The sequence below is a fragment of the Lissotriton helveticus genome, chromosome 1_1 (assembly GCF_964261635.1).
Source record: "Lissotriton helveticus chromosome 1_1, aLisHel1.1, whole genome shotgun sequence".
In the NCBI taxonomy this organism is placed as follows: domain Eukaryota; kingdom Metazoa; phylum Chordata; class Amphibia; order Caudata; family Salamandridae; genus Lissotriton; species Lissotriton helveticus.
In genome coordinates this window covers 40,575,812-40,600,623 of record NC_136057.1, presented here as the reverse complement: position 1 = coordinate 40,600,623, position 24,812 = coordinate 40,575,812, and the positions used below count along the sequence as shown (strand labels likewise).

The following is a 24,812-nucleotide window of genomic DNA, read 5'->3' as shown; positions in this document are numbered from 1 at the left end:
AGGAAGACGAGGGGTGGTGATGGGGAGGAAGAAGTTGAGATGGTAGGGGGGGGGTGTGTCTTCAGACCCCGCTAATCTTATGGCACGGAGGGGCTGGGCGGGGCTTCTTTAGCACAGAAGCCACCAGAGAGGGCAGTTCAGTCCCCAGGACCCTGCAGGAGACAGTGGAGAGGTGGAAGGACCCCAAGCACGGGTGACCGGACACCGGAGGGGCAGAGGAACAACCCCGGCCCTCAGGAGGGGCAGAGACCGGGGGAGCTACGCTCATCTGATACCACCGCCGGTACCCAGGGCCCAGCCTGAGACACATAAGGTCCGAGGGGAGCCTCCCAGGAGCGAGCCATCACCCCAAGGGAAAACCAAAGACACCTGAACCCGCGCTTCAGACCAAGGAGAAGGGCTGAGACCAGGAGGACTGGTGAGTGAGGAGGTGACCGACAGGCTCGGAGAGGAGCTCACTGGGGTGAAGGTCTGCCTTGACCTGAGAGGAGGAAGACTGCCTGGATCTGGAGGAAGACTGCCTGAGTCTGGAGGAAGACTGCCTGGATCTGGAGGAAGACTGCCTGAGTCTGGAGGAAGACTGCCTGGATTTGGGAGGAACTCTGCCTGGATCTGGGAGGAAGACTGCCTGGATCTGTAGGAAGACTGCCTGGATCTAGGAGCAGGACTGACTGGATCTGTGTGGAGGACTGCCTGGATCTGGGAGGAGGACTGCCTGGATCTGGAGGAAGACTGCCTGGATCTGGGAGGAAGACTGCCTGGATCTGGGAGGAACACTGCCTGGATATGGAGGAAGACTGCCTGGATCTGGGAGGAACACTGCCTGGATCTGAGAGGAACACTGCCTGGATCTGGAAGAAGGAGTGTCTTGACCTGGGAGCAGGTCTGCCTGGATCTTGCAGGAGGACTGCCTGGGTCTGGAGGAAGACTGCCTGGATCTGGAGGAAGACTGCCTGGATCTAGGAGGAGGACTGACTGGATCTGGAGGAAGACTGCCTGGATCTGAAGGAAGACTGCCTGGATCTGGGAGGAACACTACCTGGATCTGGGAGGAGTTCTGCCTGGATCTGGGGAGGAGTTCTGCCTGGATCTAGGAGGGGGACTGACTGGATCTGGGAGGAGGACTGACTGGATCTGGGAGGAGTTCTGCCTGGATCTGGAAGAAGACTGCCTGGATCTAAGAGGAGGACTGAGTGGATATGGGTGGAGTTCTGTCTGGATCTAGGAGGAGCACTGACTGGATCTGTGTGGAGGACTGACTGGATCTGGGAGGAGTTCTGCCTGGATCTGAGAGGAGGACTGCCTGGATCTGAGAGGATTGCCTGGATCTGAGAGCTCCCTCCTGAATGGACCAATCGATTGGGAAGAAATTCCCGAAAGAGGACCTCATCCTTTTTTAGGAGACCACCAGGAAAGAACTACATTGATTTGTTTGAGGCCACCAAGGAAGGCCTGCTTTGATTTTGGAGAAAGCGTCCTTGATTTATTCAAGGTCCTCTTAAGGTAGAAAAGCAGCTATGACCCCCGGGCAAGGCCTCCAGGCAATGAGTGAACCCCACCATTATAGCATGGACAGTGGGTATGAGGGTGACTACTACTATATGGACAGCATGAGCTACAACCCTCAGAACTTTGATCCTGACTGTGAGTACAATGATTGGACACCCACCCTCGTACTCCTGCCCACCATCTACATGCTCGTCTTCCTCCTGGGCATCTCAGGTAACAGCCTTGTGCTTTGGACCATCTACCACAACCCCGAGAAGAGGCGCTCGGCGGACACCTTCATCACCAGCCTGGCCCTGGCCGACCTAGCCTTCGTGGTCACGCTGCCCCTCTGGGCGGTCTACACTGCCCTGAACTACCACTGGCCCTTTGGCTCCTTGGCCTGCAAGCTCAGCAGCTACCTGACCTCCCTGAACATGTATGCCAGCGTCTTCTGCCTCACCTGCCTCAGCTTCGACCGCTACCTGGCCATTGTGCACTCGTTGACCCATGGGCGTATTCGCTCGCGGATCAGCGGCCTGGTGGCCACGAGCGTGCTTTGGGTCCTGGCGGCCATACTTGCCCTACCAATGCTGGTGTTCCGCAGAACAGGATCTGTTCAGGAGCAAGCTGAGATCAGTTGCCTCATGGACTTCGCTGGCGTGGCCGGTGAAGGCACTGAATTATACTGGTTGGGAAGTCTAATCATCTTGTCCACCCTTCTTGGGTTTGTGGCTCCTTTCATCGTCATGCTGACCTGCTACGTCTTCATTGGCCGAACCATCTCCAGCCACTTCCAGAAGCAGCGCCATGAAGGCCCGCGGAAGCGACGGCTCCTCAAGATCATCTCGACTCTGGTGGCCTGCTTCGCGGCCTGCTGGCTACCGTTCCACCTGGTGAAGATCATCTACCTCCTGGTGGACCTTGAGGTCCTTCCATGGTCCTGCGGCTTCCACGCCTTCCTGAGCAACATCCACCCCTACACCACCTGCGTGGCCTACGTCAACAGCTGCCTGAACCCCTTCCTATACGCCTTCTTCGACAGCCGCTTCCGCGAGCAGTGCCTGGCCGTGCTCTTCTGCAGGAGGCTGGGGCTGGGGCTAAGGACCCGGTGCTGTGCCAGAATGAGCTTCCTTGAGAGATGATCCAATGTTGGCAATTCCCATGCAACTGTCCCTTTCTTGACTTTTGCTTGCACACACAAACTTTGTGGGAGTTAAAATTCACACAAGGGAGCCTGTGGAACCCTGTTGTGTGCTCTGAGGAGCGCCTGCGAGAGCTCTTCTAGTAAGATTGTAGCTACCATCCGAAGGAACCACAGGGGCACAGCTCTGCGCCATAATCATGACTGTGCATCATTTAGGTGCCACACTGCACCACAAAGCGCTTAATACTTGGAGATTAGTAGATGCTTTAAGCAGCAAGCGCTGCTTTGGGGCACTCCCAGCTCATGTTTTTTTTAAGTTTTTCTTTTCATTTATGGCACACAGTCAGCAGCTTTTCAGGTCTGTATAAATAAAAAAAAAAGTGATTTTATAGCAGACTGATTAGTATTACAGCATCCTGTGCATCAGTTCTCTATTCCTTCTTGATTGTGCTGCTGGGAGCAGTGGGTGGGGACAGTGAGACATGGAGGCTTGTGGGCGGGGTGGGGGGGCTGGAGCACTTGGCAGTGGGACCTGAATACATGCATCACTCACTATTCCTCACATTGAGGCCTTCAATGAACTATATGGCCTGGAATGAAGTCACCAAAATATGCCATTCTGAAACTCCTGCAGTGTGAATGTAGCGCTAATGCTGTCCCCCACCCGCTCTCGCCACAAGCACAGAGGGGCATATTAGCAAGGACACTATCGACGCTTTAGCTGGACTTTTTCCCTCTAAAGCGGCGATAATATTATCGCCCTATTAGCAAGCTGTCGCTAACAGCAGTTAGCGACAGCTTTTAGGCGATAGAGACCGGTTTGGGGGCCACTTTGCATGTCTGCGATATTTATCGCTAATGACATGCAAAGTGGACGTACCCAACCTGTTAGCGAAAGCGCGATTATCGCCAGAACCTAACGCCTGCTCAGACCATGACTTAACCGGTATATCCAATGGGAGGTGGATATTTAGGTTAAGTCCCCATTAGTGATAATGCCTGAATATCGCTGGATTTCCAGCGATATTCACACATTGAGCAGCTATCGCCGGATATTTTATCGCATTAGAGATAAACGTTGCTAATAGCATGTTATCTCTGCGATAATATCCAGCAATAGACGGTGCTAAAAAAAAATGCGATAAACGCATTTAGCGATAAATATCGCTATTTGTTGCTAATATGCCCCGGAGTGACCAGGTGGCTCCTTGTCACCGGGACCCACTTTTCCATACCTGGACTTTGCTTTTACAAGTCATTGTCATCAAGTGTGTTTGTCCAATTGGCTCAATTTAAACAAAGAAAGACTACAACTACCAGAATGCAATGGTGTGTTAAAGCAAAACCCAGAACTATAACTTTGGTGTCCCTATGACATGGAGTCATCTGGTCACCCTGCAATCCAGGGTCAGCACCACAAAGACATTTCTTATGCCTCTGCCCTTCCTCAGATAGAAATGGGAGGTGTCTCACCATCACTCACCATATTCTCCATCACATACAACTTTCACTATTACTCTCCACATATTCACAATCTCTCGTGCTCATTCTCCCGGTCATTCACCTTTTTCTCACCTTTACTCCTGTGCCTCTCATATGGGTCTTGTGCAACCTCACCAATCATCCCTCATCACACTCAACGTAGGTCACCACAGCTCACCACAAACTCACCACAAACACCTCCACGCTCACCAAAAGTTCACTAATACTTATTTTTGTATTCTTCTGATTATTATTTTTTAGGTCTCACCTACCAGCGCTTGCACTTTCTCTTCGAGACATGTTGAATTCAGAATATGGGCTTGCAGGACCGCCCATCTTTTCAATTAGTTCCTCTTTCTGTCTTTTGGACATGTCATCTTTTGTTTGGTGGATAAGATTAGAATTCCCTCCTTTTGGATTTTTGTATCCTCCCATGAATACTGTCCTTGTTACAAGTGTTCTAACTGGTGTAGAGAGCTTCAAAAGGCATTCTTTTTTTGCTGGCCTGACTTTGCTGTTAAGTGTGCTGTTTACTTAGATTTTGGAAGCTTTATTTGCCCTATTTTCCTGTAATCTCCCTGTGCCATCCCCCAATAACCCTCACCCCTCCCACAATACCGCTTGCCCGTCTCACCACTCCTCCAAGATCGCTGCTTTTTTTGGTTTAATTTAAATGACAATTTGTATACTTTCATCTCCCTGTCCCCTCTCTCCCCATCCCCTCATCCCTCCCACAACACTACTTGTCCACCCCTACAAGACCGCTGCGATTACTGCTTTTTTCCCATTTCCATTTGTACATATATATAGTGCGGGCAGGGGGAGAATAAGTGATTTCCCCAAATTTACAAAATGCAAAAACATTTCCATTTCAACACCAATAGCTCTAATGCTTCAAAAAATGTGAGACCTATTGCATTGCATAAGCCTGTTATATATTATATGCTTCATTTCTCTTTTTGGCACACTTTGGTTCTCCCTTAGTTTAAGGTATTAGCTGTTTTAGCTTGCTACTGCTTTGCACAACCACACATAATACAATTGTTTTTGTGGCATTAGGTTAGTGTAGAAATACGCTGTACAAGTTATACGTTATTCAGTAACTCTTCTTGGGATTTAGTCTGAACATTTCGTAAAAGGTCAAACACCATAGTGTACTGTTTTCTTGTGCCCAGTCGGCAACATCTCCTAACCTTTTTAGACATAACACGGTAACACTGCTGCAGTTTTCTAACACAGTAGTTCTTATCATATAAAGCGTGTCTCACCCGCTAAGGGGGCAGAGAGGAGATTTCCAGCAGAGAGACAAGTCCTGGAATGGAGGCAGCAGCCTTGTGTAAACTAAGTTTACACCTATGATGCAGACCACCTAACCACACATACCAGGTATGGGTTTTCTGCTGCTAATCCCAGAGATCACTAGTATATCCCTGTGCTCACGTATTGAGGGTAGGCCTAGATAGAGATATTAGTTGCCATGATTGGATTGTTCATTGTTTACAGCCTGCTAGAAATGCTGATTACGTTGCTCAGTTGCATTTGTTTACTCATCGCAGCACACCTGCTTCAAAATAGACTATGATAGTTTCAATAAACATAATGTAAACTTCCTTTGTGTCTTTCTTTTGTTTACTATGGACATGTATGAGTGAGAAATGAAAGGTGATAATCTATTTCCTCTGGTACTTTGCGGATTAGAGGTTCATGTTCTAGGTTTGCCAAAATCACCTGCCACTCTGGAAAGGTTAGGAGCTCAGCTGAGGCACAGTGAGCTTGGGCATACAGGTACAGATGTGGTAGAGAGACTCACTCCCTATATTCTGATGTCCTGTTATCCCAAGGCACAGTTCTGCTTCCCAGCTTCCTTATTGCTTCTAAGCGCTTTAAAAAAATTTGTATCTCAACTTCTACTAATTGGATAATTGTTGTTTTGGTCTTGTTTTATTTATAAAAATCATATCTCTTTTGTTAACCTGGTGTGGACTCTATTTGTGGTGTTTGTACTGTGTTACTGTGTGTTGTGTTGCACAAATACTTTACACATTTCCTCTTAATGTTACCCTGACTGCTCTGTGGCAAGCTATTAGAGAGTGAGCACAGGTCAACTTTTAGTGTGTATCTTACTTTCCCTCACTAGGACTGTGGTTCCTGCTTGGGCAGTGTGCATACCTCTGCCAACCAGAAACCCAATTTTTAGCAAGATGCATAGGACACACCCAGGAGCGTAGCTTCGGGGGTGTATGGGGTGTAAAGACCCCCAAATAATTGCTCTGTCGGTTATGAGGCAGCATAGTCAGTTCTGCTGCTGGTAATCATGTGTTTATTGTATTAAGACTTTTGGGCCCAGGAGGAGGAAGTGCTGAGAGCACAGGCAGGGCCCTGAGCTCACAGCACTCATGGGCCTCTTTCTGCCTGTCACTCACTCCACTGTGCTGCTGGTGCGACCCTTCAGTGACCGAACTATCACTCATTCCTTAGCACCTTTTTCATGGTCTGGAGAGGCATTCGGGCCCAGTGCTTGACCAGCATCGTAACATACGCTGTCTCTGCATACCAGTGATTTTATCTACAATTGGAAATGGACTCATGTGTTCTGGGAGTGCTGTACTCGCTCATGAGAAGACAGGTGGACTAGGCAGGTGGGGAGACGGACGTGTATTTTTTACATTTGTGTCTACAACAGGCCGCATGTGCACCAGCCATGAATATGTACTCGACTTGTTCGGAAACTCTGATGTATGATTTTCATGTATGCATGTATTGTCCTGCCAACAACTGCTTTGCCTAACAATAAAGGGTTCCGGCTCTTATCAGCAAGGCTGAACCTGATCATCAAAAAACAACATGAAATTTGCCAATTCTGATGTCTATTCACTATATTATTTCAAAAGAGGTACAGAAAAAGCATTCAGTGTAACCCAAAGTAATTATTTATTGTTTCTTTATTTTTTTAATAGACAAACTTTTTACTTTCTTTTTTTTTAATCATAAATTTGTGAAAATGTCAAATATTTCAAACGTCACAGCCTAAAAGAAATAACTACATCATTTAACAAACAAATACCATGAAATAAACTAATTTGAGTTAAGATAATTCTCACTATACAGAGAAAACAAGAGCTTAACTCTCCCCCACCTTTTTTCACAATTTGTTCGGTCCTGGAGAGAACCCCAGGATTAAAGAAGGGTTCGAATCGCGTCGACCGGTGTTTCTCTCAAACAGGGCCCGATGCACAGAACTAATTTAAGACAAAATCCTAAACATACTACTTTTGGCATTCACAGAATGAACTTATTACTTTTGGTATTCACAGAAGTTAGGATTTTGTTTTAAATTTGTATTAAGACAAATTTAAGACAGATTTAAGTTAGGATTTTGCCTTAAGTCTGTCTTAAGACAAACTTAAGATAAAATCCTAACTTCTGTGAATACCAAAAGTAGTAAGTTTAGGATTTTGTCTTAAATTAGTTCTGTGAATCGGGCCCACAGTGTTCAAAAAAATTGCTATCACCCACAACTGTTTCCCACAATAATCGCATAGTTTGAAAATTGAATGTAATATGAAACTTTTTGAGTTTGCTTTATACATAGTCCACTGTTTGTACCTTGCTCTAAACAGAAGGTTAAAAAGTTGTAAATAGAAACTTACCTGTCTGGGATTGTTTTCTTATCATGTATTAAATGTTTTGTGTCCATTTGTGAAGATATGTTGTATGTCATTTAATGTCTTTAGTTTATTTGATGGTATCTGTTTGTTAAATTATGTAGTTATTTATTTTAGGCTCTGACGATTGAAATATTTGAAATTTTCACAAATTTACGATAAAAAAAAGAAAGCAAAAAGTTATTCTATCGAAAAAATAAAGAAACAAGAAATAATGGCTTTGGGTTACACTGAATGTTTTTTCTGTACCCCTTTTGAAATAATATAGTGAAGAGACATCAGTATTGGCAAATTTCATGTTGTTTTTTTAACAAGTGCTTTGAAGCGGCTGTCAGTTATCAGCAGCACTGTAAGAAAGTTAGACAGTCAAAACTGAATCCTTAATGATTCTGGGAATGTGCATTTGAAGTTTAAAACATGCGCATGTCGTTATGGGTGACCAAACGCTGGGCATCGGGCAGGGCTGGCTTTTATGGTGGTGAGCACCTGGTGCTGAGTTCATGGGCACTGAGTTAGGGGGCAATGTGTTAGAAAATAACTTAGTTTAAATGCGTCTGTGCACCAGAGTCCCTTGTGTGTTCCAGCAGGATTCAGGCAACAATAAAAATGTCAAGATAATGCTGGTGAATAAATATTGTGTTCCTGCTGAAAAGTGATCAGAGTTTTCTCTAGTGGCAGTTTTGACTTTAGCACAGAGGGTTAACCTCTTCCGTGCGACCGCGTTTCCCCCTCCGGTGCTGGGCCGTAATAGAAACGGGCGTGGTCATGACGGAACGGTTCCGTCATGAGCACAGCTCAACCGACGCTCATGACGGAACCGCTCCGTCATGAGCACCGAAGGGGTTAATGTGCCTTCTGCAAAGAACGTGTACCATGCAGATGACAGAACTGTATTTATGCGGATAGCTCAGTGGGTTTCATTTCTTTCACAGAGATCCTGTTGTTACTTGCTTTTCATAAATTACAATCCCAAGTAATATAGCACAGCGACCTGTGAACTGTAATCAGTGCCTTCTGTGAATACCAAAATGGTAGTAAGTTTAGGATTTTGTCTTAAGCTAGTTCTGTGAATCGGGCTCATACTGTTGGGGTTGGCAATACTAATGAGACTGTATTTCTATCCATACCATCCCTTTTATAGCAACATTAGGAAAAAACATAACGTTCCAACCTATACCATGCAGTTGGTTGAGAAAGAACTACAAAAGACTCACGTGATTCATACACTGAGTCATCAGCGTGATGACACTCCCGAAAGGCTTTCCTATAAAGTACTCATATATAACTGATGTGAATAATGTTCCTTTTGCTCGAATCCCTGGAGTGGGGGTTAGGGCAATTCCAAACATGGAACATAGGTTAGGACTAATCTTAGCAGCACATGAAGGACTGGCCTCTGCACATGCAGGAGTTTCCACCACAGTATCATTCCTAAAACAGAGATACTGGTGGCCGCGCATGAGGAAACAAACTAGGAACTATGTTCTAGAATGTGAAATCTGTTAGAAAATAAAAGTTTCAACAGTGAAACTTCCTGCACAGATGCCCCTCCTGATTTCAGATAATCCGCTAGCGAGTGTTTATCTGGACCACTGTTGTCCCATACAAAGGGATGGTAACTATAAATATATCATGGTCGCAGTGGATTCCTGCACAAGATTTATTTGGATGTGGCCCCAGCGATCGGGTGACGCCAGAACTGTTATAAAGGATTTGCGAGTCTTTATCGGCACATACGCAATTGGCATGCTACATTCTGACCAGGGTCCTGCATTTAGCTCTAGAGCTTACAAGGAGGCCATGGCTAGCTTGGGCGTTGCATTGCGATATTCTAGTTCCTTCCATCCTGAGGGTAATGCGGTAGTGGAAAGAAAAAAACATGACATAAAGCAATCCATAACAGCTAAGGTATTAGGTTTGGGTGATTGGATGGGTCAAACGTCCAACGTAGTCTTAACTATCAGCCAAGAAATTCTCTGGGTGGAGTCACTCCGTATGAACTAATGTTTAGTACTAGAATGATAATCGAAGACCCCGATTGTCAGACTTCAGTGGTGGAACAAAAACCCTTTGATGTCAAAGATCGTTTGACTATTTTACAGGACTTAAATTGAACAAGAAGTCTGAGTAATAAAATACAGAAGCAAACGTCCACTGAATAAAAACCACCTGTCCCAGCAGGGCCTGTCTGGATTTCAAAGATTGGGGATCTGGTCAGGGAGAAAATCGCGGTACAGAAGGAATTTGGGCCTTCTTACAGAAAAGCAGTACCTGTCTTGGCCATCCACGGAACAAGATCAGTTTTACTACCGCCCCTTGCTGGTTAAAGGGAGAACAGAGTTGTATCCATCGACCTGGTCAAATCACAACATGTGACCGTTAATAAGTAGTAGGCCCAGTGGACTCCAGAGAAGTAGCAGACGACCAAATCTTGCTACAATCCAAAGGTTCAAACTGAAAGACTTATCACTTTTGATAAACCTGCAGTAAGAAAAGAAGGACTATGCAACAAAGCCATGGAACTTGTACCTCTGTAAACCCAAATAACAGTACGTCAAGACACGCCTGTCTACAATGATGTGACATCTGACTATACAAACATGGCGAAACAAGAAACAGCTCCAGTGATTTCAAGTAATCCTGATGCAATCCCAACAATTAACAGAACTGCTTCTGGCTACTTTATCAACTTCGAAAACTTTTCTGAGGATCCCAGTGAACCTGAGGATAAGCCAGCAAAGAAAAACTTCAAGGAAAAAGTAACAGAACTCCTTCATCTACTGGAAAAAACATATCTGGTTTCACCATGGGTTGAATTTTATATTGGATTAGGTATATTTTTCCTCCTGCTCTGGCTCGTACTAGTGTTAAGCTTGGGAAAAATGATTGATGGAAAATATAGTACTATGGACACAGCAAGTAAGAAAATCAACTTGGTCCTGACACCTTACAAATCATCTCATTGTGAAAGAAGAGGCCTGCCAGCAGTGAACATCACAGCCGTTCCTATACCTGGGGGTCTAGCATGGGACAGAACCGATTATGACATATATGGTCCGGTGAAATTATTGAAGATTTCACATTAGTTTAAAGTTTCTTTGAGTGATTTAGTCGCACCCAGTCAATTTTCTGATGATTGGGACTTGGAGACTGTTAACAACATGATGAAATATTTAGAAAGGTCAGCTAAATTTACAGAACATGACTACTTAAAAGGGTCATCAGATTATGAAGAAATGTATTGTTTTAATCATTATGGTCACCATTATTTGCATAAATCTGCAAGCCCTAGAAATGTGTTTCATTACAATCAATGGGAACATTGTCTTACTCCGCCGAAAGGCAGCTATAAAACATTTCAAGAAAAGTTTTCGTACTTCTCAGGGTTTAATGTTATCAATCCAGAAACTTTTTATTTTAAAAATCTAAATAAGACAGGAATGAAAACAATGTTGACCAATACTAAACAAATTTATTCTGCAAACGTTTATGCTCAATTGTCTGCATTAGGTTTTAACTTTTGGAAAAACAACATTGAGACGAAAACCGTCTGGGGCACTAAAGATTGGCAGGTACAAGGTATAGAATCCTTATTTAGATCCTGCATCATCCCAGAACAAGTTATGTTTTTAAATGACACTGTTCAACAGACGTCTTGTCTTGGCCTGGCTAAGATTACAGATTTAAACAAACCGACTATACCTAAACCCACAAGTGACATTAATAGCACTTCAGATGAGGAGGTAGACGTACCCTATATAATTAAACAGAACAGAACTAATCCTGATTGGAATTTTTTTTTAATCTGGTAAACAGACACTAATAACTTTCAGGATAGATTCCTGAACAAGACACAAGGGTTCACGGTGAATAGGCCAGATCCAAGATATTCCCAGAGACAGCATCCAGGGATAGTAACCACTTACAGTGTAGGGAAGCTGTGCCTTGAGTGGCTTCAGAAATCTACACTTCCAGAAATTAAACAACACTTATCTTAACTTAAAGAAAGCAATGATTTGCAAGAATTCTTAATGGGGCATCGCAAACCACGGCAAAAACATTTCATATACGCCGGAATATACGCGGCATATGGAAAGTGACACAAATGGAAACTGCAGAAAGAATACGAGAAATTGATCGTATTAATTTAGAAACAAGCCTCTCTGTAGTGGACAATGGGTTAACGCCTCTGTCCTCCAGAATTTATTCTTTGGACAGCATCGTGTCATCTGCCATTCACATCATAGAACAAGACTTGTTAATGTTACAACATGGCCAGTCTCAATTACGTTCCATCATGCTGCTAGGCTGGACGTTGCAAAATCTTCATTCAGGCTATGTGCCATGGCATCTAATCAATACCACATCATTGTTTGCTGTATTTAACCTTACAGTTAAACAAATCTATTTGGCACAAAGAGGAGCAGACTATACGGTGCTGAGCATTGAAAAACTCAAAAGATTACAATTAACAGTTACTGAGAAACCTGTAATTGAATGGATAATTCATGGCACCATTACGATACCAGTGACGTCATTCCTATTTCAGTATTGTCTGGAGCATATACCAGTGGGCATGTATGAAAGGGTGGGTGAAGAATACATTAAGTCGACCTGGGTTTTACCATACACACACAAATGTTGGAATGGGGGACATGTAGTATTCCTTAGTGGTAAGAATTGTAAAAACTCACTGAGTGGTACACTTTTGTGCCAGGGTATTAATTTGTACGGAGCCTGCTACGGTTCTGCAAATAACCTCTCTTGCCACCTGCACGGTTCACCCTCCATAGCGATAGTACCGATTTTCAGGCAGCTATCCAATGGCACCTACGTTATGCTCAATGATCACAGCTGTTGTGGCATGTTGCCAGGAAAAAGTTATCTCGTAACGTGTCATCCAAGGTCCCTTGTTGTATGCAAGTATTGTATCCAAAAAGTGAGACAGGAAGGGAGACGGCTTTATGGCCTTCACTGAATATCTCTTCTATACGAATTGATACTTTAAGCGGAATGAAAGCCATTCTTTTACAAAAAAATGTGCCACTGACCTCGTCTAGAGAAACGTATGATCTGCAAGTAGCAAGGTCTTCTGCAGAGATACATGCATTATTATCAACAAATTGCCCCATACATTTCGCACAAATGTTAGGTGAAATCTTAAACATGTCTGATACCAGCGGCATCGCACATGTATTTAAGACGAATTTTTCGGGACTGTTAGCACCATTTGAAGCAGTCCTCTGCATTTTTCCAAATTTCATGCACTCTGTGTTCGGCGGCCTGCCTCTCCTTTTGGGACTAGTAGCAGGAATTCTATTTTTATTCCTTCTGCTCCGATATGGCAAGTCCGGTCACCAGCAACACCGAAACTACCATGGAACAATGCCTCCTTGCCATGAGGTATCGGGAGAGAATTTCACAGATTCTTGGCTTGGCTCGTTTAAGAGATCTGATGCCTGCTTTGCGGACAGGAATGCTTGTTGGATATTTGTCTTACACTTACACTTCCATCAGTACTGCCATCGGATGTTGACGCTTTGCTAGGTCCAGTAACGGCTCATGCATCGTGTTGCCCCCAACGGCTGCCTATTCTGATGACGGCATTCATTGAGGTCTCACCGGGAAGTTTAACTGAGGGTGAGATACGAGAAACTACAGGCGTACAGGTACCATCTGCTATGGACATTGCTAATGCATCAAACGCTGACGGCGATGATCAACACTTCTGCAATTTTGATCTGCTAACTGAAGTGGTTCCACTTTCACCTACAATGGTAATTAGTTTCTTTGCCAGCCTAGATGATCTGACGTTTTTTCCTGACACTCCTGAGAATAACTTTTGATTATTTCACAGAGCGTTCTCTGAACTCTGAAATTCGGCCTTCATTTTTCAAAACAATCTACTAATTTGAACTTTTTCCAAAATAGAACTTTTGGCACAGAGTAATCTGCTTAAAATAGAGCTATTCTTAGAGAACAAGATTTCGTGTTTGAACTTCCTAAATGACAATGTTTGGCTTCAACTTCAAAAACAATGATTTATGCTTGATTTCAGATGACGCCTATAACTTACGCATACAGTATATACTCATTTCATGTGAACAAGCCTATTCAAATGCATTTTTGTATTTTGGGGTGGGATTGTGAACACTTTGCTTTAGATATGTTCAGTGCTTAGGTATTATTGAACTTAATAATCGTGGTGTGGGTGTTAGGTAGGAATCTAGGACCCTAGTGTAATTTTCCCGATTCATGCCCATATGTAGGTACTAGCAGCCCGGCCCAACGTTGTCCGGGGCAGAAGGGGGCTGGGGGCAGCACCACTGCAGAGACGCGCAGCAGAGCGGCCAGCAGCGGGAGCAGCAGAGCGTACTCACCAGCATCAGGTGCGGAGGGTGTTATTTCCTTGCTCCCATTTCCTTGCTCCTGACCGCTTCTGCCCACGCTCCTGTCCGCTCTTGGCATGTAGGACTCCGGAGGCTGTCGGCTCGGCGCTCCTGTCCTGCCCGCTTCTGGCCACGCTCCTGTCCGCCGCTTCTGCCCACGCTCCTGTCCGCCGCTTCTGCCCATGCTCCTGTCCTGCCCGCTTCTGCCCACGCTCCTGTCCGCCGCTTCTGCCCACGCTCCTGTCCGCTCTTGGCATGTCGGACTCCGGAGGCTGTCGGTTCGGCGCTCCTGTCCTGCCCGCTTCTGGCCACGATCCTGTCCGCTCTTGGCTCCTCGCCGACCACTTTACCACTTTACTAAAATGGCGGACCCGTGATTGTGATGTCAGCACGCATAAAACACACACGCCCACCTCAGACATGGCGCTACTTCCAAGGGACTACTTTGTGAAAGAACGTACTTTGCCCTTCTAAGGTATATTTTTTTATGGTATATAGCCTATGTCCATCTGCTTACCCTGACGTTTCCAATGATGTATTGGGTGTGTTGATTGGCGCTGTGGTTCCCGAGTTTACCCGCCTCAAAGGTTCCCAGTTCTCTCTTTATAATAGTAGTATAGATAATTCACCCAATCCTTATACAGGCATAGGAATCATTACCTTATTTAGTCTTAGCCTATGCAGCCCAAATACGACATGGCTACTTCCACTGAACTCCGAGAATCCACAACGATTTCTTGGAAAAACCTGCCTTCAGCAGTCAGGAACTTCCCCCTGCTTGAATATTAATTTATCCAAGAACTCCTGGAGTTTTCAAGGAACTGAGGCACTAGTGACGATATTATGTCTAATCTCACGTCAAACTCGGCACCTTCAAAGTATAAATATGCCTACATTTGCCCAGTCAAACACACGGTGGTTTGGAGCAGATCGAATAACTACTTGCCCGATGTCCTGCTGCTGCAAGTGCCGAAGGAAGCCGACCCTCCAACTGACGCACTGAGAAGACGCTGTCTTTTCTCTTGCCGAGAAATCCAGCTCTGGTGTTTCCAGGCTGCCCTTGCGGGTTGCTGGGAGATCGAGTCCTGAGAGAGAGATACAAGACCTCTATCATTCTAAAACCAAGGTACGGAGCTGATTAGACCCTTAGAGAATTCTTGGAACAGATTCTTGGCAGAAAATTACTAGACTTAAGATACACCACACATACTCCTCCCTCATGCTAGACAGGTTAGGTACACAGGGGTAGGCATATTTTAGAAGCACCAGTTGAGTACTTTTAGCCACTATTTTATCACTGTATGTATTTTATGCATTTTATGTATTCTATGTTTATGGCTTAGAAACCATATCATGCTTTCAAAGTACTATTTTATAATACTATTCGTATTATATGCATTGTACTTCTTAACCAGCATTTCAATTGTAGCAGTGCATTTCTTATGCTTAAGAAATAAGACTGTTCAATAAATACTTTTATTGAAAACGCCCGTCTCTCTATTTCTGAGCAACTCTGGTGAAACGAAGCATGCACATCTGACTGAGTGAAATAACCGTCTATTGTTTCCGCGACTCTAGAGATACGTTTCATTCTGGGGAAACAAAGTTGTCATGTTATATGGTTGTCAGAGACTAATCCCTTCTTGTACTTTCGAGAAAGTTTCTAGTGACCTCTGAGCTAGCTGGCACTCACAATTAAGTCTAATATATTCGGCAGAGACCTAGTCGACTTAAGTCCTACGTCTAAGCAGCAGGATATATTATTCCAATGCGCAGAGCCTATTGGGAATATAGAAATTACACTACCTACTACCTCTGGTGCCCCCTAAATATCCTTGCATCATGTGGCAGATATCGCATTGGTGCCTGCCTAGGGGTGCAGGGATAAAACATGCCTCTGAATTCGGGGCTTGCCTCAATATAAATAGACATAATGCCAACTGCTTCCACAGCGGTTGGATCCTAATTTGGTAGGTGAGACCACTGACTTCTTGTCAGTCAGTCCAGTTATAACAACAATGGCGGTCGGACCCTCGTCTGACGACCATCATAATCCCACCCTAAATGCTGTTCACACTAATTAGTTGTAAATATTTACATAAATTCAACAGAACATCTTCAGCTTGAATCGCTATACCGAAAAAAAAAGTAGAAATCATCCCTCATTGACCAAATATACCCTGATAATGTGGTATTTGTATATTGCATACTTAAACAAAAAGGCACAAAGGTGCTGTACATGATCCAAGGCAAAGTAAACTAAGGCTAAACTTCAGAGCGTCCATTCTTAATTTTAAAAAACAGTGCTATCCTTCCAAACAGTGACTAAACCCAGGAGAAATATTCAGTTTCTTACATGGGAGAGACAACATGTGTTCTAAAAGAACCCTCACCCACTAAATGGTCCCTTGGTGGCATGCTTAATCACCGCGTTCTTCCCACCCCGCTGCGGAACGGGTCATGCTAGGACCAACGAAGACTTGGGAGTACTTATTAGTGGAGTGATTTTATGTGTTTGATGTGAGCATGGAAGGGTCAGGAAATAAGTGAGTTAAAACATACATGGCTGCATACAAAACTAAACTTTTATACTTGCCATAGCTGGAATTAATAAAAGTGGGGACATTGAAGAACAAATGCTGTAATCGGGAGTTTCCCCACGGGTCTACAAGTTTCGAAGCCTACCTCCAAGCTTGTCTTCAGGATCGAGGACATTGATCCCATGTGCCACTCTAACTGTTCCCTAGTGTGGTCATCCTGATCAATGTTGAAGGCTAGTATGCATCTACGTCAACATACATTCATTCAAAACCTACCTAAAAAAACTATCTGGAAGGGTAGAGGAACAATCAGGCACATGCATCAATGGAAATTGCATTCGCAAATGGTGCGAATCACAAAATTCGGCCGTTTGCTAATGCAATTCTCATTTTTGGGATGCATTATCATTTTTGGTATTTTCGCAATTTAAGAAATCGCAAAATTGCGATTTCTTAAATTGCGATTGCATTTAAGGAATCTCAAATTGAGATTCCTTAAATGCAATGCATCAAACTTTAAAACCTTTCGAATTCGCAAATAAGGGGTGCAAATTACCATGAAGTTGACCTTCATGGTAATTTGCCAAAACTTTGAAAAATGCAATAAAGTGCATTTTTCAAAGTTTCATTTTACACACACGCATGCGTGTGTGCAAAATGTACTTATGGGCAGAGATCAGGGGTGCAACAGGGTGTCCTTTAGACACCCCTGCACCCTTGAAATTGCATTCTTAATTTGCGAATTTCTAATGGTGAATCGCAAATTAAGAATGTCATTCCCATTCATTCCTATGGGCCTCTTGGCCCATAGGAATGAATGGGGTGGTATTCCTTAATTGCGATTCTCAATTAGAGAATCGCAATTAATGAATTTTAGGGAATCGCTATTTTTTTAGCGATTTTTTGATGCATTGCATTTTGCAATTCCTTAATTGCGATTCCTTATTTTTCGCAATTAAGGAATCGCAAAATGCAATATTGATGCATGAGGCTGATAGTTATTAAGCGTAGTATATACTCTAATATAGACCCCTTCACCACACTCATGAAAGGTCAAATAGTGATATATTTTTCACTCCATGCACGACAGTTCATTGTAATTCTCACGTGCATGTCGTACGGCCCTTTTTGTTGTTCTGTTCAAGATATGCAAGACAATCCAAGACATATAACAAGAAACACACACTATAAATTGCCTTTCAATTTAAGAGGTTGTGCATTTTTTTAATGCATAAGTGCTGTGTACCAGCAGTTATCTATATAGGAGAGAATACACAATGTGACAAATTCTCAACATCTTATAAAAAAACTGATAGGTAACGAACACCTAGGTTGCCTAATTAGGGCCCCATGAGCTTCAACACGGGAGGGGAGGATGTATGTATTGGTTGTGTCAGACCCTTCTGTTAAGAAAAGACTCCACACGGTGTGAGGTGAGAAGGAGTTTAATGCGAACTAGATCCTTCCGTGCCAACCACTAGAGTGAGCTCACCAACAGGCGAGCTTCACTCCAACATTCTAAGGTAGGTGAAACCAACAGGGGGAAGGGGGAGCAGGGTGAGAGGAGGGGTGTACCAAGTTATAACACACCTCCCTATGTAACACAACACATAGGGTATGTGCAAAGAGGCGGCCAAAAAGTGAAGAAGGGAAGTTGAGAAAACAACCTAATCTAAATACCCATTGAAATACCAGCGGAGTGGTGAATCCTATAAATACAACAGGATACATGCAAGATAAAATTGCATACAGAAATCAGCAGGCACAAGATGCATGTAGGAGAAAGCAGAGGAGCAAAGCAACTGATAAAATTTAGACTTTACATACTGTAGTCAGCTTGCCATGCCGGACACCTACGTTGACGTGCAACTCTTTCCATGCTTGGATCACCCACCACTTCTCCCGAGTCATCGTTGCTAGGAGATTTGGAGACATGAACATTAGTGCAACGAGCCAATCTGTCCATGCTCCATAAATTGCCATCTTCTAACAAAACAGAATTATTGTGTACCTTCCTAATTCTAAGGGGTCTAGAAAAAGCGGAAGATTTGGACTTTATTAGTGTTGGTTTTTTTACTACAACCCAATCCCCAACCATCCACTCTCTGTCAGTTGTGCCCCATTTTGCGTCATAACTGTTTTTATACTTGACTTGATTTTCTTTCACTTTCTCTGAAACAGTGTCCTGTCTACCTACACAGGGGACCCTCCATTTAACCAATTGGGGGTGAGCTTTGAACCTGGGTTTCTTCCTTTAAGAGAGGTAAACGGGGAGACTCCTGACACTGAATTAGGAGTGATGTGATACGACCACAACATTTTCCTCAAACTGTCTACCACTGATTCTTTGGTTGACAAAGCCAGTTGAATGGTGTCCTTTAGCATTCTATTTGCACTTTCCACTAACCTATTGGATTTCGGAGAGTACAATGGAGATTTGATGTGAATAATAGATAAACAGTTCAGGAACTCCCTCATCTCATCTGAAGTGAATTGCACCCCATTGTCCGTTATCAACTCACTGGGAATGCCCTCTTTTGAAAAAAGTCTCTTTAAGAAATTCGATGAGAAAAGCTGTAGAGATGGAAGAGACGAACTTAGTTGTTATCCAATGGGAATGATAATCAATCAGTACGAACATTAATTTTTTAGACTAACTGAATAGATTCAAAGGGCCAATAATGTCCATCCCTAGTTTATCCCAAGGTTTGGTGGGAACGGTGACTGGAATCAGGGGAGCCTTGCGGACATTCTTAGACTTGTCGCTAGCTCCACATTCAATGCAATTTTTTACTAGCTCTTCAATTAGAGTGTCCATTTTAGGAAACCAATAGCTTTGTCGAATTTTGCTTTTAGTCAAACTTCGTCCAGGGTGACCTTCGTGCCCAATTTGTATGATGCGATCTCTCATTCCGGACGGAGGAATGATCTCTCCAGACCAGGTCTTTGATTATGGATAATTCATCCTTCACGCTCCAAAACTCCTGGAGATCCACTGCCACTTCCTCTTTTTTTTCTGGCCAGCCCTTAGAAATAGTTTCTTTCAATTTGCGCAACACATCATCTTCCAGAAGTGACTTCTCCCACTCATCTTTTTTTATGGCCGGAATATCGACAGCAAGGATGGTTTCCTCCACTTGGGTTTCTTCTGGTTCATTTTCCAATAACGGCATACGCGAAAGGCAGTCCGCCAAAGAATTTTTTGAGCCAGGGACATGCACAATGGAATAGTTAAACCCTTGCAGTCCTAAAACCCACTTGGAGATGCGTGGAGTGGTATTTTCTAAAAGCTTGGTAGCAAATAACGGAATCAAAGGTTTGTGATCCGTCTTTAAGCAGAGTGGAATTCCCCACAAGAAGTACTTGAAATGGTGAATAGCCCAGTAACACGCAAGTGCTTCTTTTTCGATTGTGGAATAATTAACTTCCACAGTCTTCAAGGTTCTGGAAGCGAAGGCTATCACTCTTTCCTCGCCACTTACCATTTGAGTCAAAGAAGCACCCAAGCCTTTATTACTTGCATCAGTTGAGAGTGTGGTCTTAGCATTAGGATCAAAAGTGTGCAAGATTGGAGCATCCGAAATAGCTTCTTTGATGTGTTGAAATGCTTGTTGGTGCTCAGTGCTCCATTCAAATGTGTTTCCCAGTTTGAGTAGTTCTCTGAGTGGTTGAACTTGGTCAGCAAAGTTCTTTACAAATTTCGACATATACTCAACCAGGCCCAAAAAGGACTTCAATTCGTCTTTATTTACAGGAGCAGGTGCGAGATTAACTGCGTCCACCAAACTGGCCTTGGGTTTGATGCCTTCACTAGAGATAGTGTGCCCCAGATACACCACCGACTCCACCCCAATCTTACATTTTTCTTTCTGGGTCATAACTCCAGCTTTGCTGAGTTTAGTCAGAACTTCCTCCAAGATTTTGTTGTGCTCACTTTCAGATTCTCCATAGAGTAAGATATCGTCCTGGAAGCAGACTACTTTTCCAAGGCCTTGCAGGATGATTTGCATAATTCGCTGGAAAACAGCGGCCGCTCAAGCGAGCCCAAATGGTAATCTTGAGAATTGATATGCACCGAAAGGGGTTATAAAAGACGTGAGGTGCTTTGATTCTGGGTGAAGAACAACCTGGTGGTAGGCCGAGGACAGATCTAGAACTGTGAAATACTTAGCACCTTGAATGCCCATCAACATTTCGTTAATGTTGGGGAGAGGGTGTCTATCCACCCAGATGTTGGCATTCAAATCCCTGCAGTCAACACAGAGGCGGATGCCCTCCCCCCCCCTTTTGCCGCTACCACAATGGGGGCCAACCACTCAGAGCTTTCAATACGCTCTATTATCCTGTTTTCTTCCAGTCTGTTCAATTCTTCTTGTAGGGGTTCTCTTAGCAGCAAAGGGATAGACCTAGCTTTGTGTATTACTGGCTTTGCATTAGACTTAAGTTTGATTTTGTGGAGGAATCCATTAAGCTGCCCTAACTTATCTGTAAATACCTCTGGAAATTTTCCACAAACCTCCTTTCCCACAGAAGGCCTATCAATAAGCAACACAGGTTCAGGAGCATTTGGGTCTAATTTGATACCCAGGTCCTTTTGGTGTTTCCACCCTAACAAATTCGATCCGTTTTTTGTGATATTCACTTTTCCCACTGTTGATCTATCTTTAAAGTTAATCTGCATTACCAACATACCAACCAGGGGAATGGGATCATAATTGTATCCACCCGGTTTAATATCAGGAGGTAAAAGACTATACTCTTTGTGACCTGAATTTTCTTTAAATGAAGTCTCATTTATCAGTGTGTAAGGTGAATATGAATCCGCAAAGACTTCATATGCAACACTGTCCAGGAATATTTCACATTCAGGATATGAATTTACACTCTGTTCTCCAATGTTCAACACTTGGAAAAAAATGTCCCCTTGCAATGGTTGTTCAAACTCCTGGACCACCATGTGAGTGGTACTTTTCTTTTCGTGGCATAATCTCGAAAAATTGCCCCTTTTTTTGCAATTTCTACAAGTGACACCCCTTGCTGGACACTTTACATCGTTAGCCAAATGATTTGGGTTACCACATCTATAGCATTTTGGCTTGTTAGACTGTGCGCTATGTTTATTCACCTCGGGTTGGATAGCCTTAAATTTAGTGTCTTTTTGAACTACTTTGTGCACACAATTGTCATTAACCTGTTTATATCATTAGCTTCCTTCATATCATTCATACAGTAGCCTGTGTGCTCTATGCTGATAGCAATATCAATAGCTCTTTGTAAATCAGGGGCTTCTGCTAAAAGTCTCTCCTGAATTTTCTTTTCGCATGTGCACCTAACTAATTGGTCCCTGATTAAGGACTCTGTGAGCAAACCAAAATCACACGTGGCTGCCAAACCCCTCAACACAGCAATGTAATTCTTTACTTTCTCATTTTTTCCTTGAACCCGTAAGAAAAATTTATGACGCTCAAGGACTATATTAATTCTGTCCCCAAACTGCTCTGCCAATTTTTTTACAGTAGCCTCATAAACATCAGGTTGAACTACTCCATCTCCCCCCACATTGATGTTAGCTCCATCAGCAGCAACCTCAGGCAAATCTTCAAACACATCCCTTCCATGTTTCCCCAAATTATGCAGTAAAATGTGTTGCTTTCTCAAAGATGAAAATCTGTTACCACCAATAGCAATCAAATATGACTCAAACAGATGAAACCATTTTTTCCAGGGAATAATAGGATCACCAGCTTCATCCAAAAATGGCGGTGGCTGAGACATATTTAAAGCCGTCATGTTAAAATATTGAAGGAATAAGGAAAGTAGAAAATGAGTGGGGAGACCAGAAGAATGTGGAAGGAAACACAAAGAGGGGAGTAGAGAACAAAAGTGGAAGAGGTAGGCTATCACAGTTCCTTTTTTAAATCTAGAACAATCCACCAAGTAATTTTTCCCCAGTTGAACTGGTAATAAAGTTCGAATTCCAGGGCTGTGCCAATCAGCGGAGACAACGCTAGATGGCTCCTACAGAGAAATAAATTAAAGCTAATACTTATTAATTGTGATGCCAATAGAATACAATTTGCGCTAATTTAAAATGTTACCCCAAAAATTGTGCTCTAACCAAGGAGATATAATGGAAACCGCACTGACAGCTATAAATACCACTATATACTCTGTAGAAATTACTTCAAATGTACATTTGAGACTGAAAGAGTACATGTGAATTACACTCTGCTAGAAGGCTGATTGCTGTGGAGTGAAGAATCCTTGCAGAATCTGACAAACTAAAAAATGACAAACTTATTGCAGGAAAGGTCAGTCACTGACTCCCTCGACGGCAACTTGGAAACACACCAAAATGTCGAACGCTTGGTTCAGAACCAGTTCACAGTTCCCATGACAGAACAATAAATGAATTTGCAGCCATGCGCTACATCCCTCGACAACAGAATGGCCCCACAACCCTTAAAGTTAATTGAAAGGGCTTCCAATCACACGGAGTTTCCTACCTTTCTCTCGCCCATCCAACTGTCCGTCCTACAATGTTTCTTTGAGGACGTGAACAGCCCAAGATTTCTCGCTGGTACCGCTGGTCAGGCGAAACAAAACGAGAAAGGCAGGCACCCGCACCTACCTCGTCTCGTTTCACCCAAATTGCGATTCGACAAAAGGACTGACGAAAATGAAATTGAATTGGGCAGAGCAGGCACTTCCCCGCAATTAGACGGAGCTGAAGGAGCGTTTTCCTCACGCTTCACACTGGAGCAGACCGTCTCTGAGGAACTGACGTGATCGAAAACAAAGAGGGCGGAGCAGGTTCTCCGACGTAGACTTCCCACAGCAACAACCAGGCGGAACAGAAAATAGCGTCCCGTTGCCTGGGAAACTCCTTCACAACACTGACTCGGTTTCCAGATTGAGAAGGACGGTACAGCTCGTTAAGATGAAAATGCGTTTGTGTCACCACAGCTTCTTCTGCTTCCTTACAATGCCGCGAACATCTGATGAAGTCACAAGAAATTTCCGCACAGGTTGCTAATGCCGTGTGAAAGATGTACGGAGTGCACAGCTTCGCCTTTCTCCAGAATACTTGACTTTCGTAGTTGGCAGATATCACAGGGGAAAGGATCCAACCGTCCCCAGCACGGTAAGCGTCGCCAAATTGTTAAGAAAAAACTCCACACGGTGTGAGGTGAGAAGGAGTTTAATGTGAACTAGATCCTTCAGTGCCAACCACTAGAGTGAGCTCACCAACATTCCAAGGCGAGCTTCGCTCCAACATTCTAAGGTAGGTGAAACCAACAGGGGGAAGGGGGGAGCAGGGTGAGAGGAGGGAACGTACCAAGTTACAACACCTTCTCCTTTCCCATTTGAACTTGACACCAAGTTTCGTTAGGGAGTGATATAATTATGTAAAGGAGATTTGATGGAATGTCCTGGTTTCTGAGCTTATTCCAAAGTGTGGGTCTGTCCACTCTGTCGAATGCTGTTGTAAAATCAACAAAGACAGCATAAACAACTTTACATTTTGTAACCACATATTTATCTATGATTGTCTGTAATACTACGATGTTGTCAATAACAGCTTGTTTTGGGCGAAACCCAGCCTGATTAAAGGGGATTACTCCAGTGGAAAAGGCCCAGTCATTGAGATGATCCAATACGCTAGCTGCACAGATTTCCCCTGATGCATCCAATAAGGCAATCTGTCGGTAGTTACCGGGACGTAAGCGAGAGCCCTTCCTAAAGATGGGAATCCTTATACTTCCCTTCCATGATTTCGGAATTTTCCCTGTGGAGTAGCAATAAGAATATAAGGGAACCAATAATGTACTCCACATTTCCGAGTTGTTTTTAAGGCCCTTTATCGGGAACTGGTCTGGACCCATGGCGGCTGTAGACCTTGCGATCTTTATATATTGCTCTATTTGACGTGCAACAGGGGCAAGTTTGTCTTGATTATTTTCCTCAAGTTCACTTGATGCTTGCCTCCGATTTTCGCAACTTGAGTTTGGCTTGTATAAATTGGTTAAGCATATTTCCCAGTCAGTTGGAGGAACTGGTGATGCTTGCAAACATTTATTTGTTCCCGTTTGTTTAGCTATTA

General features: G+C 43.7%; 1 protein-coding gene across 1 annotated transcript; it reads left to right on the top strand.

The window, feature by feature from the left end:
* The first annotated feature begins 1,517 nt into the window (after positions 1 to 1,517).
* On the top strand, positions 1,518 to 2,630 carry LOC144757691 (apelin receptor-like). Its single transcript, XM_078646394.1, has one exon. The coding sequence runs from the start codon at positions 1,518 to 1,520 to the stop codon at positions 2,628 to 2,630; it is 1,113 nt and encodes a 370-aa protein (XP_078502520.1).
* The last annotated feature ends 22,182 nt before the right edge of the window (positions 2,631 to 24,812 follow it).